This window comes from Scylla paramamosain, chromosome 40 (genome assembly GCF_035594125.1).
Source record: "Scylla paramamosain isolate STU-SP2022 chromosome 40, ASM3559412v1, whole genome shotgun sequence".
NCBI lineage: Eukaryota > Metazoa > Arthropoda > Malacostraca > Decapoda > Portunidae > Scylla > Scylla paramamosain.
The window spans coordinates 6,038,651-6,051,628 of NC_087190.1; the positions used below are offsets into that span (position 1 = coordinate 6,038,651).

Below are 12,978 nucleotides of genomic sequence, written 5' to 3' on the forward strand. Positions count from 1 at the left end.
TTAAATTGGGAACAGTTTGTCAGCATATCTAACATCAATTTTGACATCATAGTTACAAGCACAGGAGCTCCCCAGGGATATGTGTTGTCACCTGTTCTTTTCAACATTTACACAAACGATTGTAAAAGTAAGTGTGGGGATTAAAGTAATGGTGCAATTCAGCTGACTAATATAAAGATGTTTAATATATTAGTGTATTAATTACTCATATTACTATGTATATATTTATACAATGTACTGCTATTAACTATGCTAAATACTATCTAAGCTATCGAATTACGTGGATAATGAACTTTGTAGAACCTATATTGATAAGATTGTGAACAGATTTGAAAATATATTTATGTTGTAGTTAGACGTAAATGATTTAGAAGTTGAAATAAATGAAGTAAAGTTTTTTTTTTTTTTTTTTTTTTTTTTTTTTTTTTTTTTTTTTTTTTTTTTTTAAAGAACAAACTCAATAAGTAAGAAAGTGGACATTGATAAACACAGACAAAATATTTTGTCATTGAAATTGGCAACACCCACGTACCCTCACTTTTAGTTCCACGAAAGCAAAGGTATTGCGTAGTAATCATCAGCAGGATGCCAGTTGTGTAACTTGACCAGCCTTGAGTTGTCGCTTCAGAGGTTTGCCAGTGCTGTTTTTGGGGATCTCCTCCACCACCCACACCCCGCCGGTCAGCTGCTTGAAGTCAGGAACGCAATCTGGCGACGTTAATTGCAGTTAATTGTGGGATGAAAAAAAGCAAAAATATAATAGAAATACTGACTGTGGGGGTACTGACATTCTCTCTCTCTCTCTCTCTCTCTCTCTCTCTCTCTCTCTCTCTCTCTCTCTCTCTCTCTCTCTCTCTCTCTCTCTCTCTCATATATATATATATATATATATATATATATATATATATATATATATATATATATATATATATATATATATATATATATATATATATATATATATATATATATATATATATACACACACACAGGGTGTAACGCGAGTTTCTGCAAATACTGAAAGAGGTGAAAGAACGTGTAATTCTATGTAGAAAATGTTATATACACATATGAATTTTCAAGGCTTTGTTTACCCGTCAGGAGTTGAAAATGTATGGGACTCGTGGGTGTGTTGTGAGTGTAGCTATGAGGTGACAGACAGACAGTTGTATTGTCGCAGCCTCGGAGGTGCCACTTGGTCAAATTATAAATGATTTAATCTTACTTTTTGCAAACTGTGGAATATTGCAATATCTTATAACAAGACAAATGGTATTAAAAGCATGTAATTCACCGATAAACATTATACAGCAACATTATTGCGGTGATTAAAAGTACACCTGTAAAATACTACGTGGCACCATCGAAGCGAGGAAGGCGGGGGGAGCGAGCCCGTGCGATCTTAGGACTAGTAAACAGGATAGAAAAAGAAATAAAGGGTTCAAGCTTGAAAAATTTAGGTTTGAGAAAAAGATAGGAAGGAATTGGATCTCAAATAGAGGGTGAAGATTGAGGCAACAAAGCTGACATAAAATTTAAGAACAATAGCATCAGACACGAAAATAATGAATCTGAGTATTCAAACCGTCGCAAGAAACCATGATCTGAATATATCATCTACCAAATTCATCCTCAGAGCATCGAGGGGATACTCACTCCGTGACGGCAGGGCGCAAATGAGGTATCAAACCATACATCTGGCATGCTGTTCACGCATACGCTGATCCCGAGTTCTGGATAGACCTCGAGGAAACCCACACCGGACATACGGGGTGCCCCCACAAAAAAAATAAATAAAAAAATAAATAAAATAAATAAATAAATAAATAAAGTAAATAAATAAATAAATAAATATATTTTTTTATTTATTCACTTCTTACGTTGTTTCACAAGATGTCTGTTTCTTTCTGGTTAGGATCGAGAAGCGTTTTTTTTTTCTTTTTTCCCGATGAGTATTATCAGTTTGGCTCAACTTTGACACTCTCAGTCAAGCAACGCTCGAAAATCGTAAAATTGCATCCAGAGACGAAATCATTAGTACACACTCAGCGAAAATATGGGAAACACTTTAGTCTTAGAAATGTCTCATCCATACCAGCAATCAAGAAAATTTTCAAACAATTTCAAAGACAGTGAACTCGCTAGAACTTAGATCGTGGAAATTCTGAAAGAAAATCTGCCGGCGCTCATAATGAGCATATCATTCGAGCTACACAGCAACCTTGGTAATTATGTTACTGTTAAAAATCAGATATTGAAAAAGACTTCCATATTTTGTTAATTTGTCATCTAAATTTCATTCTTCAGCATTTCATAGTTTTCATGTAATAAGTAATTAAGAAATTAATTTTTCATGGGGACACTGTATGAAGGTGTCAGGACGTCGTTATGACGTCACTTCCGTGAACAACATACACGAGACTGTAGAAGCTGTCATTACCAACCACGATAGCGATGATGATGAGGATTCGTTTCTTAATAGTGATGAGAAATATGCGTGCTGAGTAATATGTTTACATGATTTGCACACCTATCATGTTTTCTTTCCTTACATGTACGATACATGCCTGGGAATGACGTAGTGTTTCAGAAATTTTGACTACGATAGTAGTACGTACAGTAAACTAAACTTATAATAGGATTACAGCATAATAAAAGTTATTAATATAAATAGGAATTTTCAATAAAGAAATGAAAAAAAAAATCAGCTTAATGTAAACATTATAAGCTTATGTTGTGCTACATGTCGCGCGGTGACATCATCTCTCAGTAGTAGAAAGCATAACATTGGGGCGGAGCCTTGAAACCTATCGTGACGTCACAATGATGCGTCCGGGAGTTGAATAGGTCATACACGCGTAAATTTACACAAGGTGAATCCCTTTCTTATCTGCTTTTATTACTTGGCTATGGTGATCATATCTAGCTTAACACTTGTCCATCTATCACATGCGTTCTAACCTTCCTCAAGAGCCTTTGATAGGCTACCTTGTCGAAAGCCTTACTAAAGTATATCATAACTATTCTCATCTACTTTACCATAAAAAAAACAAAACAACAGGTTCATAAAAGCATAACTTCCCCCTTCATGAAGCCATGCTGTGACTCAAGCTTATCTTCAAGTAAATGATCCCTAATATTCCTCGCAATTACTGACTGCATTATTTATCCTAAAATTTAGGTAAAGCTAACAGGTCAGTAGTTCACTATTGACGTTTTATCTCCTTTCTTAAAGATGAGGTTTACATTCGTTTGCCTCCACATTACTGGCACTTTTCCTGAATCTACTGATTTCTTAAGCATTAACTGGTGGTTCACTAATATGCATTATCTTAATACACCATTATGAATGATACATAGCTGATGAATTTTTAAAACATTTGTAACATAATTTCATTTCGTATTTTCTGCAACTGCCTTTTTCTATACAAATGAAAATTCATTGAATATTTTACATGCGCCATTATAAACATCAATGATATGTCTTGCCTCACCATTGACAAACCGATGGAGGACCTCAGGTTGGACGGGAGCTTCAGGCTCCAGCACCACGAATGCCCGCGGCACCTCCTCAAAGTCATCCTGACACACGCCAATCACTGCAGCTTCAGCCACATGTGGGTGTTGTAGCAGCAAATCCTCCAGTTCAGACGGCTGTACCTGCAAATTATTGCTAAGAGGTTGGAATCTCTCTCTCTCTCTCTCTCTCTCTCTCTCTCTCTCTCTCTCTCTCTCTCTCTCTCTCTCTCTCTCTCTCTTTCTCTCTCTCTCTCTCTTAAAAGAAAATTTTATGATGAAAATAACACATACACAAAAATAAACTTGGTTGATAAAATAAAAATAAAAAAAATTATCACTTTCATTTTATTTATTTATTCATTTATTTTTTCCTCACCTGGAAAGATGACTTAGCCTTGATGAGGTCTTTAATTCTGTCGGTCAAGTAGATCAATCCCTGGCTGTCGTAATAGCCGTAATCACCCGTGTGAACCCAACCTTCGGCATCTATCATGGAGGAGGTAGCAGCCGAGTTGTTAGCGTAGCCGATCATTGTGGTGGGGCTCCGCACACATATTTCTCCAGGCTCATCAGTCCCCAAGAGCTGCCCGCTACTTGGGTCCACTACCTGCAGGTGTTAACTTCATTAATTCTATTCTGATATCATTTTAGTTGTTTTGAACATTTTGTAGCGGCGCCATATGACCATGACGTTGCGGTGCCTTCCCTTTTTTTCTTAAACATTCAGTCATTCAATCATTCTGATGAACAACTCACACACACACACACATACACACACACACACACACACACACACACACACACACACACACACACACACACACAGTATTCAATAATCATTTCACTTATTTAACTGTAAGATCTTTTCAACAATCTATTGAATATGGAAAAAACTGTATACCTTAACTTCGAAGAAGGGCAAGACTTTTCCAATACAAAGGCTTTTCCAGTCCTGTGTAACAATGCAGCCGATACCAAAGCAGGCAACTTCCGTCATTCCCCATAAGTTGTATACTAATGCCTCCACCTGAAGTAAAAATAAAAGTTAACAGAATGCTTATTAACTGTTGTTTATCTTCATCATATGTCTAGTACAGGATTATCATTTCCTGTCACATTCTACCCACCGATCTTCAACCTTATTTCAGTTCCAGCATCCTGGTTAAGCTGTTGCTTCGCTGATTAAACTGATAAGAAGCTAAGCGATCTGCACATTCACGTAACCCAGCCCATTATAGTAATCCACGCCTGCAGCCCACTCATGGAGATACTCACTTCTTTATTGCTTTCGATAACAAAAATAACATTTCTTTATGTAGCAGGAAAAAATTATTCACCAAAACACCGAACCGAAGCATCTTCCAGTTCCAGGCGTTTCTTTGTAAACACGTTCATTAAATGTCTGTGGTGTTGCCCCACAGTACATTTGTCAGTTCACTCGTACAATTCTTTGCTGTCAAATTGTTGATTCCAACAATACAGAATTGCATTTCACCATCAAACATAGATATCAGCAAGGATATTTATCCCTACGATCCAATTTGTAAACTATGTAAATTTGCAAGAACACATACTTTAAACATAACAAGTTGGTAAGGTGTGGCATCAAGACACCATTCCAAAGCGTAGAAGCCTGGGGATCTGTGGCGATCAACTACATCTCCAAGATTACCTTCACGACAAAACACAGCGCGTGGTAGTCAATGACCACACATCTGAAGAACACCCTGAAGGAATGCAGGCATCCCTTAAGGTAGTGTACTCTGACATTTATTCTGGAACGCGCAATTCAATGATATCCACGGTAATCCTTCCAAGAGTTAAGACTTAAGAGCGAGGGCTTGGAAAACATCATTGTGAACGACCTTATTGGGAGCCATGATAATAGAAAGAGAGAAGGAAGCCCTGAATTAACCAAGGTAGAGTTTTTACCAAAGTTTTGAACGAAGACTTCAGCTTTAGAGGTAAATGAAATGTCAGTGGTGCCATTAGGTTGAAATAGTTGTGGTAGACGTTTTTGGGTATGGTCTGACCATTTTGAATTGAGCGTTTGCGCGTTGCCCTTTCCAGGGGTTCCCCGGCCTGTGACGCTGCAACACTTACACCAAGACACAATTTATGTCAGGTGCTTCCTACCTCAGAATTATATGATGTCGTAGTATATATATACATTGTGATGCTCTAAAAAGGCAAGTTAGTGTAATATATGTTTTTTTTTTTTTTTTAATGATACCTGCATAATTTTTTTTTTTTTTTTTTTTTTTTTTTTTTTTTGGCAGACACTACAACGTTTCCTCCTACCGTTGTCACTTCTCATGGGTGATCGAGTGAGGTCACACGATCAGACTGACCATGTTAATCCATAGGTCATTTCCTCTCGCGCCGCCAGCGAGGATGGAAACTACATCTCCTGCTCGTTTTCGTCACCTCCACAGCCGAGAAAAAGAGCTTATTTACTCTGTAAATGAGTATTTTTTGAAAGAAAGGGCTAATAGGGGGCCATTACTTGATCCCTCAAGAGCTGCTGCCCGAACAGCAAAAGCCACCAACGTGAGTGAGGCAACAGTTAGAAGAATTTGTTCATCTGCCAATGAAGCTCACATGACACAGAGGCCACCAACACATCCTGTGTTCTCCTCCTTAACAAAGGGTTGTGAAGTTACCACCCCACCACAACCTTTCTGAGTTCATTAAATGACAACATTATTGCGGTGATTAAAAATACTCCTGTAAAATGCTATTTGATATCACTGAACTGAGGGAGGAGATGGTGGGGGGACAGAAAATGAGTCCGAGCGATCTTGGAAACAGCTGAGTGATGATGCCACGTATCATTTTACAGGAGTACTTCTAATTACCGCGTGTAATGCTTATCGGTAAATTACATGCTTTTTAATACCATTTGTCTTGTTATAAGATACTGTAATATTCCACAGCTTTCAAAAAATAAGATTAAACCATTCGTAATTTGACCAAGTGGCACCTCCGAGGCCGCGACATCGCAACTGTCTGTCCGTCACCTCATAGCTACACCGCGAGTCCCATACATTTTCAACTCTGACGAGTAAACAAAGCCTTAAAATGCATTTGTGTATAGAATATTTTCTACTTAGAATTACACGTTCTTTCACCTCTTTCAGTATTTCCAGAAACTCGTGTTGCACCCTGTACATACAGCGAGAATAAAGAGCAGAGAAATAGCGAGAAAAAGAGAGAAAAGAAAGCGAGAGACTGCTAAGCCTGGCGCGTCTGTGGCCACAAAGTTCTGTAGGCTAATATATATATATATATATATATATATATATATATATATATATATATATATATATATATATATATATATATATATATATATATATATATATATATATATATATATATATATATATATATATATATATATATATATATATATATATATATAATTTTCCTTATTAAAATGTTATTGTCGCATAGTGAGCGGGCCTGTGTGACATGGAGAAAGAGAGAGAGAGAGAGAGAGAGAGAGAGAGAGAGAGAGAGAGAGAGAGAGAGAGAGAGAGAGAGGCAGACAGTAGCAGTAGGCATCTGCCGAAACGATAATTACCTCCTGTGAAGTCTAAAGCACTGGATCAGGGGGAGCTGTGAACTTATCATTAAACCCAGCTGTGATCTCACTGAACGTTTGTTTCTCTTTATATGTCTCACAACACAAGGGGGTAGTCACAGTCTGCCCTCTAAATACAACTCTCTCCCTTCACACAAAACTACAAGTACCTAATTAGACACACACCCTTCACTCAAAAATCAGAATTATCATGGCGATTCCTACACCAGCCTCGGAACTGCTCTGAGATCGGACTGCTCTTCTGGTATCGACTTTAAGTGTCTTGACACCCCCGTCAACTTTTCCTTTATTAATTTCTGTAACATTCGTGGTCTTAGATCTAATTTTCAACCTGTAGAAAACCACCTTTCCTATACTACACCTCATCTTCTTTTCCTTACTGAAACGCATGTGTCTGAGGCAACCGACAGTAGCTCCTTTCCTGTTTCCTCCTACTTTCTCTATCCTCATTTTTAATTCACTCTCAAACTCAAGTCTCTCTCAAACTAAATTTATCTGTGCTTTATACCTCTCACCTAACTCCTCTGATAATAAGAAATTCTTTAACTGGTTAACTTACAGAGTGGAGCACATTCCATTTTGCTGAGCTATCCTTTCTTGAAGACTTCAATGTTCACCACCAGCTTTGGCTTTCCTCTCTCTTTATTGACCATCCTGGTGAACTAGCCTTTAACTTTGCTATCCTCCACGACCTAGAGCAATTGGTGCAACATCCTACTCGTATTCCTGACCGTCTTGGACATACGCCCAACATTCTTGACCTTTTCATAATCTCTAATCATTCTGCTTATGCTGTTACCCTATTTTCTCTATTGGGTGTCTCTGATCACAATCTCATATCTGTATCTCGTCCTATTGCTCGAATCCCTCCTCAAGATTTTTCTAAATGGAGGTGCCTCTGGTGTTTAGCCTCTGCTAGTTGGGGGGACCTGAGGAGGTATTTTGCTTATTTTCCTTGGAATGACTACTGCTTCCATGTCAGAGACACATCTCTGTGTGCCGAGTGCATAACAAAGGTGATAGGGTCGGAAATGGAGGCGTACATTCCTCACTCTTTTTCTCGACTTAAACATTCCAAACTTTGGTTTAACACAGCCTATGCTCGTGCTATACATGATAGAGAGGTGGTCCACAAAAGGTACTTGAACTTTATATTTCTGCCCAGAACTATGCCAAGTCTGTTCTCCAACTAGCCAAAAATTCCTTCATTAATAGAAAGTGTCAAAATCTTTCAAGATCTAACTCATCTCGTGACTTCTGGCACCAAGCCAAAAACATTTCCAATAACTTTGCTTCTTTATTTCAACCAGATTGCACCGCTGCTTTCACATCTATTTATAAAGCTGAACTCTTCGCTCAAACCTTTGCTAAAAGCTCTACCTTGGACGATTCAGGGCTTGTTCCTCCCTCTCCACCCTCTGACTACTTTATGCTACCTATTAAAATTCTTCGCAATATTATTTTCCATGCCCTCGCTGGCCTAAATCCTCGGAAGGCGTATGGACCTGATGGGGTCCCTCATATTATTCTCTGAAACTGCGCCTTCGTGCTTGCACCTTGCCTACTCAAACTCTTTCAACTCTGTCAGTCAACATTTACCTTCTTGTTGGAAGTTTGCCTACATTCAGCCTGTTCCTAAAACTAATCTCTCAAACTACCGTGCTATTGCTTTAATTTTCTGCCTATCTAACGTTTTTTAATCTATCCTCAACAGGAAGATTTTTAAATATCTATCACTTCATAACCTTCTATCTGATCATCAGTATGCGTTCCATCAAGGCTGCTCTACTGGTGATCTGGCTTTCTTTACTGAATCTTGTTCATCCTCTTTTAGAGATTTTGGTGAAACTTTTGCTGTTGCCTTAGACATCAAAAACTTTTGATAGAATCTGGCACAAAGCTTTGATTTCCAAACTACCCTCCTACGGCTTCTATCTCTCCTTCTCTCCGAAACTTCATCTCAAGTTTCCTTTCTGACCGTTCTATTGCTGTTAGCTGTGGTAGACGGTCATTCATCAATGATCTTCTAAACCAAACTTCTTGTCCTATCGACTCCTATGCCGGTGATACCATCCTGCATTTCTCCACATCTTTTCCTAGACGTCCAACCCTTCAGGAAGTAAACAGTTCATGCAAGGAAGCTACAAAACGCATAAGTTCTGATCTCTTTAAAATTTTTGATTGGATAGAGCAAACTTGGTATTGTTCAATGCCTCAAAAACTGAATTCCTCCACCAATTCAACACAACCTTCCAGACAATTATCCTCTCTTCTTAAACGACACTCAACTGTCCCTCTTTTCTACATTGAACATCCTCGGTCTGTCCTTTCCTTATAATCTAAACTGGAAACTTCACATCTCATCTCTAGCTAAAACAGCTTCCATGAAGTTAGGAGGTTCTGAGACATCTCCTCCAGTTTTTCTCATCCCCCAAGCTCCTAACTCTGTACAAGAGCCTTATCCGTGTATGTATGGAGTATGCTTCACATGTCTGGGGGGTTCCATTCATACCGCTCTTTTAGACAGGGTGGAATCTAAAGCTTTTCGTCTCATCAACTGCTCTTCTCCAACTGATTGTCTTCAGCCTCTTTCTCATCACCGTAATATTATATCTCTTAATATCTTTTACTGTTATTTTCATGCTAACTGCTCTTCTGATTTTGCTAATTGCATGCCTCCTCTCCTCCCACGGCCTCGCTGCACAAGATTTTCTTCTTTCTCTCATCCTTATTCTGTCCATCTCTCTAATGCAAGAGTTAACCGGTATTCTCAGTCATTCGTCTCTTTCTTTGGTAAACTCTGGAACGCCCTGCCTGCTTCTGTATTTTCACCTTCTTATGATTTAAACTCTTTCAATTTCAAGACAATTATCATTCAATTTTCTACTACCGGTTCGGACCCTATTCGGGGACCGACATCTAGGTGTTTTTTTTTTTTTTTTTTTTTTTTTTTTGATGCCGTTGGCCGGTGTCCCTCCTAAATAAATAAAAAAAAAAAAGCATTAGTATTAGTATTGGTAGCAGTTAATGAGGAGTCAGTCACATGCGATGTCACTGCAAGGGGCAGAGCTAGCCTTCCCAGGACGGAATCAAGTACTTTTCGAAGTAATACGGCCTGTGTGGCAGTATAAAATGTCCGTGACACTTGTTCATGGAGCGGAATGCAGTGAGGAGGTCTAAAAGCGTCCGAGTGGAAGGTTGTATGTAAGCGGGCGATGTTGTTCAGTATGATAAACTATGATATTTTGAATCACTCAGCACGATGCCTTGTATGAAGTTCGATTTTATAATTACACGTTATCCTAATACTCAAACATTTACGTTAACGCTAATAATAGTGTATCACAAATATTATAATGTTACAAGATCACTGAGTACCAGAAATATTTCGATGCTATTAAGGAAATATTAAAAGATTGCGGCTGATGTTCGTCATCGTTCGGTTGTAGCTAATTATCATTTCTCTTTTTCACTTCTTAAATATTACCATTGTATTGATTTCAAACAGTTTTTAAGACACCTTTCCTATTCATGAGGGTATAAACCTAACCAAACCTAGTTCTAATTTAACCTAGTCTAATGTTACAAAGTTATTTATCTATTATTATTATTATTGTAACGATTTCAAACAATTTTTAAGACTCATTTTTCCTATTCATGAGAGTCTAAACCTGGCCCAACCTAATCCTAACCTAACTTAACCTAGCCTAAACCAGTTTAGCGTGTTCAAGAGTCGGACACCGGCCAGGTGTAAATGGGTGATGCAACGCACGTCTGGCAATCAACACGGGATTCGGACACCCCGGACATTTTATTCTGCCACATCAGGTTGGCTGACGCGTCTGTTTTTTGTGTGCGGCGCATGGTTGCCAGTTCTGTCCCTTTTTTGAGATCCGGCTATCCTCGAGTTTTCACACACACACACACACACACACACACACACACACACACACACACACACACACACACACACACACACACACAAAGAAAAAAAAAAGTGAAATCTGTCCTTTTCTGTCCTATTTACACAATGTGTGCTAGATTATTTAATATGAAATAAACATTTCAGTATTAAACCATACATGATCTGCGTAGAGTATGTGTAAATGGCCCAAAACAAGATAGGTGCGTTTAAAACTCGTCCCTCGGGTACCAGCCAGATATGTCAGCAGGCCCTCGCGTATCACTTTAGCGGCGAAGCTCAGGCAGTGTCGAGATTCCCCCTTGTCTGGCCATCGGATCCTGATGCGAAAGAATTATCCAAACAAGAGTGTGTGATTTTGTGTAATCTTCATATATTGACCACAAACGTTAACGATGGAAATAAAGAAGCCCCGCCGCCAACCGCATCTCAGTGAACTGTAAGCCACATCAAGTAACTTGGTGCATTTTGGTGTCATTGTTTGATCATTGGGTCTCGATGCGGGAAATATCTTCAAACGTGTGTCGTTTCCGTTTATTAAACACAAACCTTGGCGATGAAAGTGCAAAGCGCGCGTCAAAAAAAAAAAAATAATAATTAATTAATTAATTAATTAATTAATTAATTAATTAATTAATAAATAAAATGAAAAAAATAATAATAAATAAAAAACAAAATAAATAATAATAATAATAACAATAATAATAATAATAATAATAATAATAATAATAATAATAATAATAAAACTGCAACAAGCTTTTTGTGCATGAATCGGCTACTGCAGATCCAGTGTTCTCAATTTTGTTTTTGTTTTTCTTATTCCTTCCTTGTGCCATATGAATCTAGTAGTCTGATACATCCCTCTATTTTAATTATTTGCTTATTCTTTCTTTATATCATATGTGACCCACTGTGCTTCCTTCTTTTCCTTTTTGTCTTTAGATAAATCGTCGTTCCTTCTATCGTTTCCTTTCTTTAAAGATATTTATTTTTCTGTACATCAACATTATATTTATATTTATGTTTGGATGCCAAGTATTTTTCCAAGAAAGAACAGTTTTCACTGCTTTCTTAGGTATTATACCTGTTGGCCAGAGTTTGATGCAATTAGCGATTTTTTCAAATCAAACAACATTAACATTGGTTTGGTTGGGATTGGATGGTGTGGATATGTAATGTATCATGCTTCATACTGTACCTCCATTTACTCGTACTGTACGCTTGGCAACCCTGTAATCCTCAGTCTGGCTGGTGCTTCCGAGGTAGCCACCTGCTCAGGGTCTGCCACGGCATTATTCGTTTGTTCCTGACCTTAATATAGAAATCACAGTCTGTACATGTTTCTATAAAGAATCTGCAACTTCCTGGCTGTCCTGTCCCGACAGCTACTCCACATAACATGGCACAGTGAGTATTATGAGCCAAGGAACTTTTCTTTTTTTTTTTGCCACAGCCTCGCGGACTGCAGCGCTCCCTATTCCTGGTGTGCCTCCAGTGTTATGTCACAAGGTTAAGCTCTAAGCGGGTGACTGCAGTATACTCTGGCGCTGGCCGCGCTGCCGACGAACGAGTTACCAGGTACTATCACACACACACACACACACACTGTCCTTTTCTCTAAGACCCAGCCTCTCATGGGTTTTTCTTTTGCTTGTGGGGGCACTTTCTGCCTGTTCACGGATCTCATAGATTACTATGTCGGATTCGCGTCTTTCGTCCGAGTGCGGAGACACCAAACAACAGCATTGAGTCATCAGACGACCACGGCACGCGGGAAGGCTTCCCCTTGGAGCCATCGCTACTCACCCCCCACCTGCCCCACTCTTTCCTGCCTCTCTCCCACCCAGCTCCTCACGCATGTCGGGATGACTGTTCTCAACTGTTCTCTCCCACTCAACACCTGCCGTCTTCATCCTACTCACCTGACCCA

General features: G+C 38.7%; 1 protein-coding gene across 2 annotated transcripts in view; it reads right to left on the bottom strand.

Annotated features, from left to right (window-relative positions):
• Positions 1–459: 459 nt before the first annotated feature.
• LOC135092588 (uncharacterized) overlaps positions 460–12,978 on the bottom strand; it is a 71,327-nt gene continuing 58,808 nt past the window's right edge. For both annotated transcript variants that reach the window (XM_063991200.1, XM_063991199.1), the window contains 4 exons: positions 4,421–4,546; positions 3,896–4,126; positions 3,495–3,660; positions 460–708 (listed from right to left, as the gene is read on the bottom strand). In XM_063991200.1, coding sequence (XP_063847270.1) covers positions 578–708; positions 3,495–3,660; positions 3,896–4,126; positions 4,421–4,546 — 654 coding nt within the window. In that variant the 3' untranslated portion in view covers positions 460–577. The remainder of the gene's footprint in view (positions 709–3,494; positions 3,661–3,895; positions 4,127–4,420; positions 4,547–12,978) is intronic.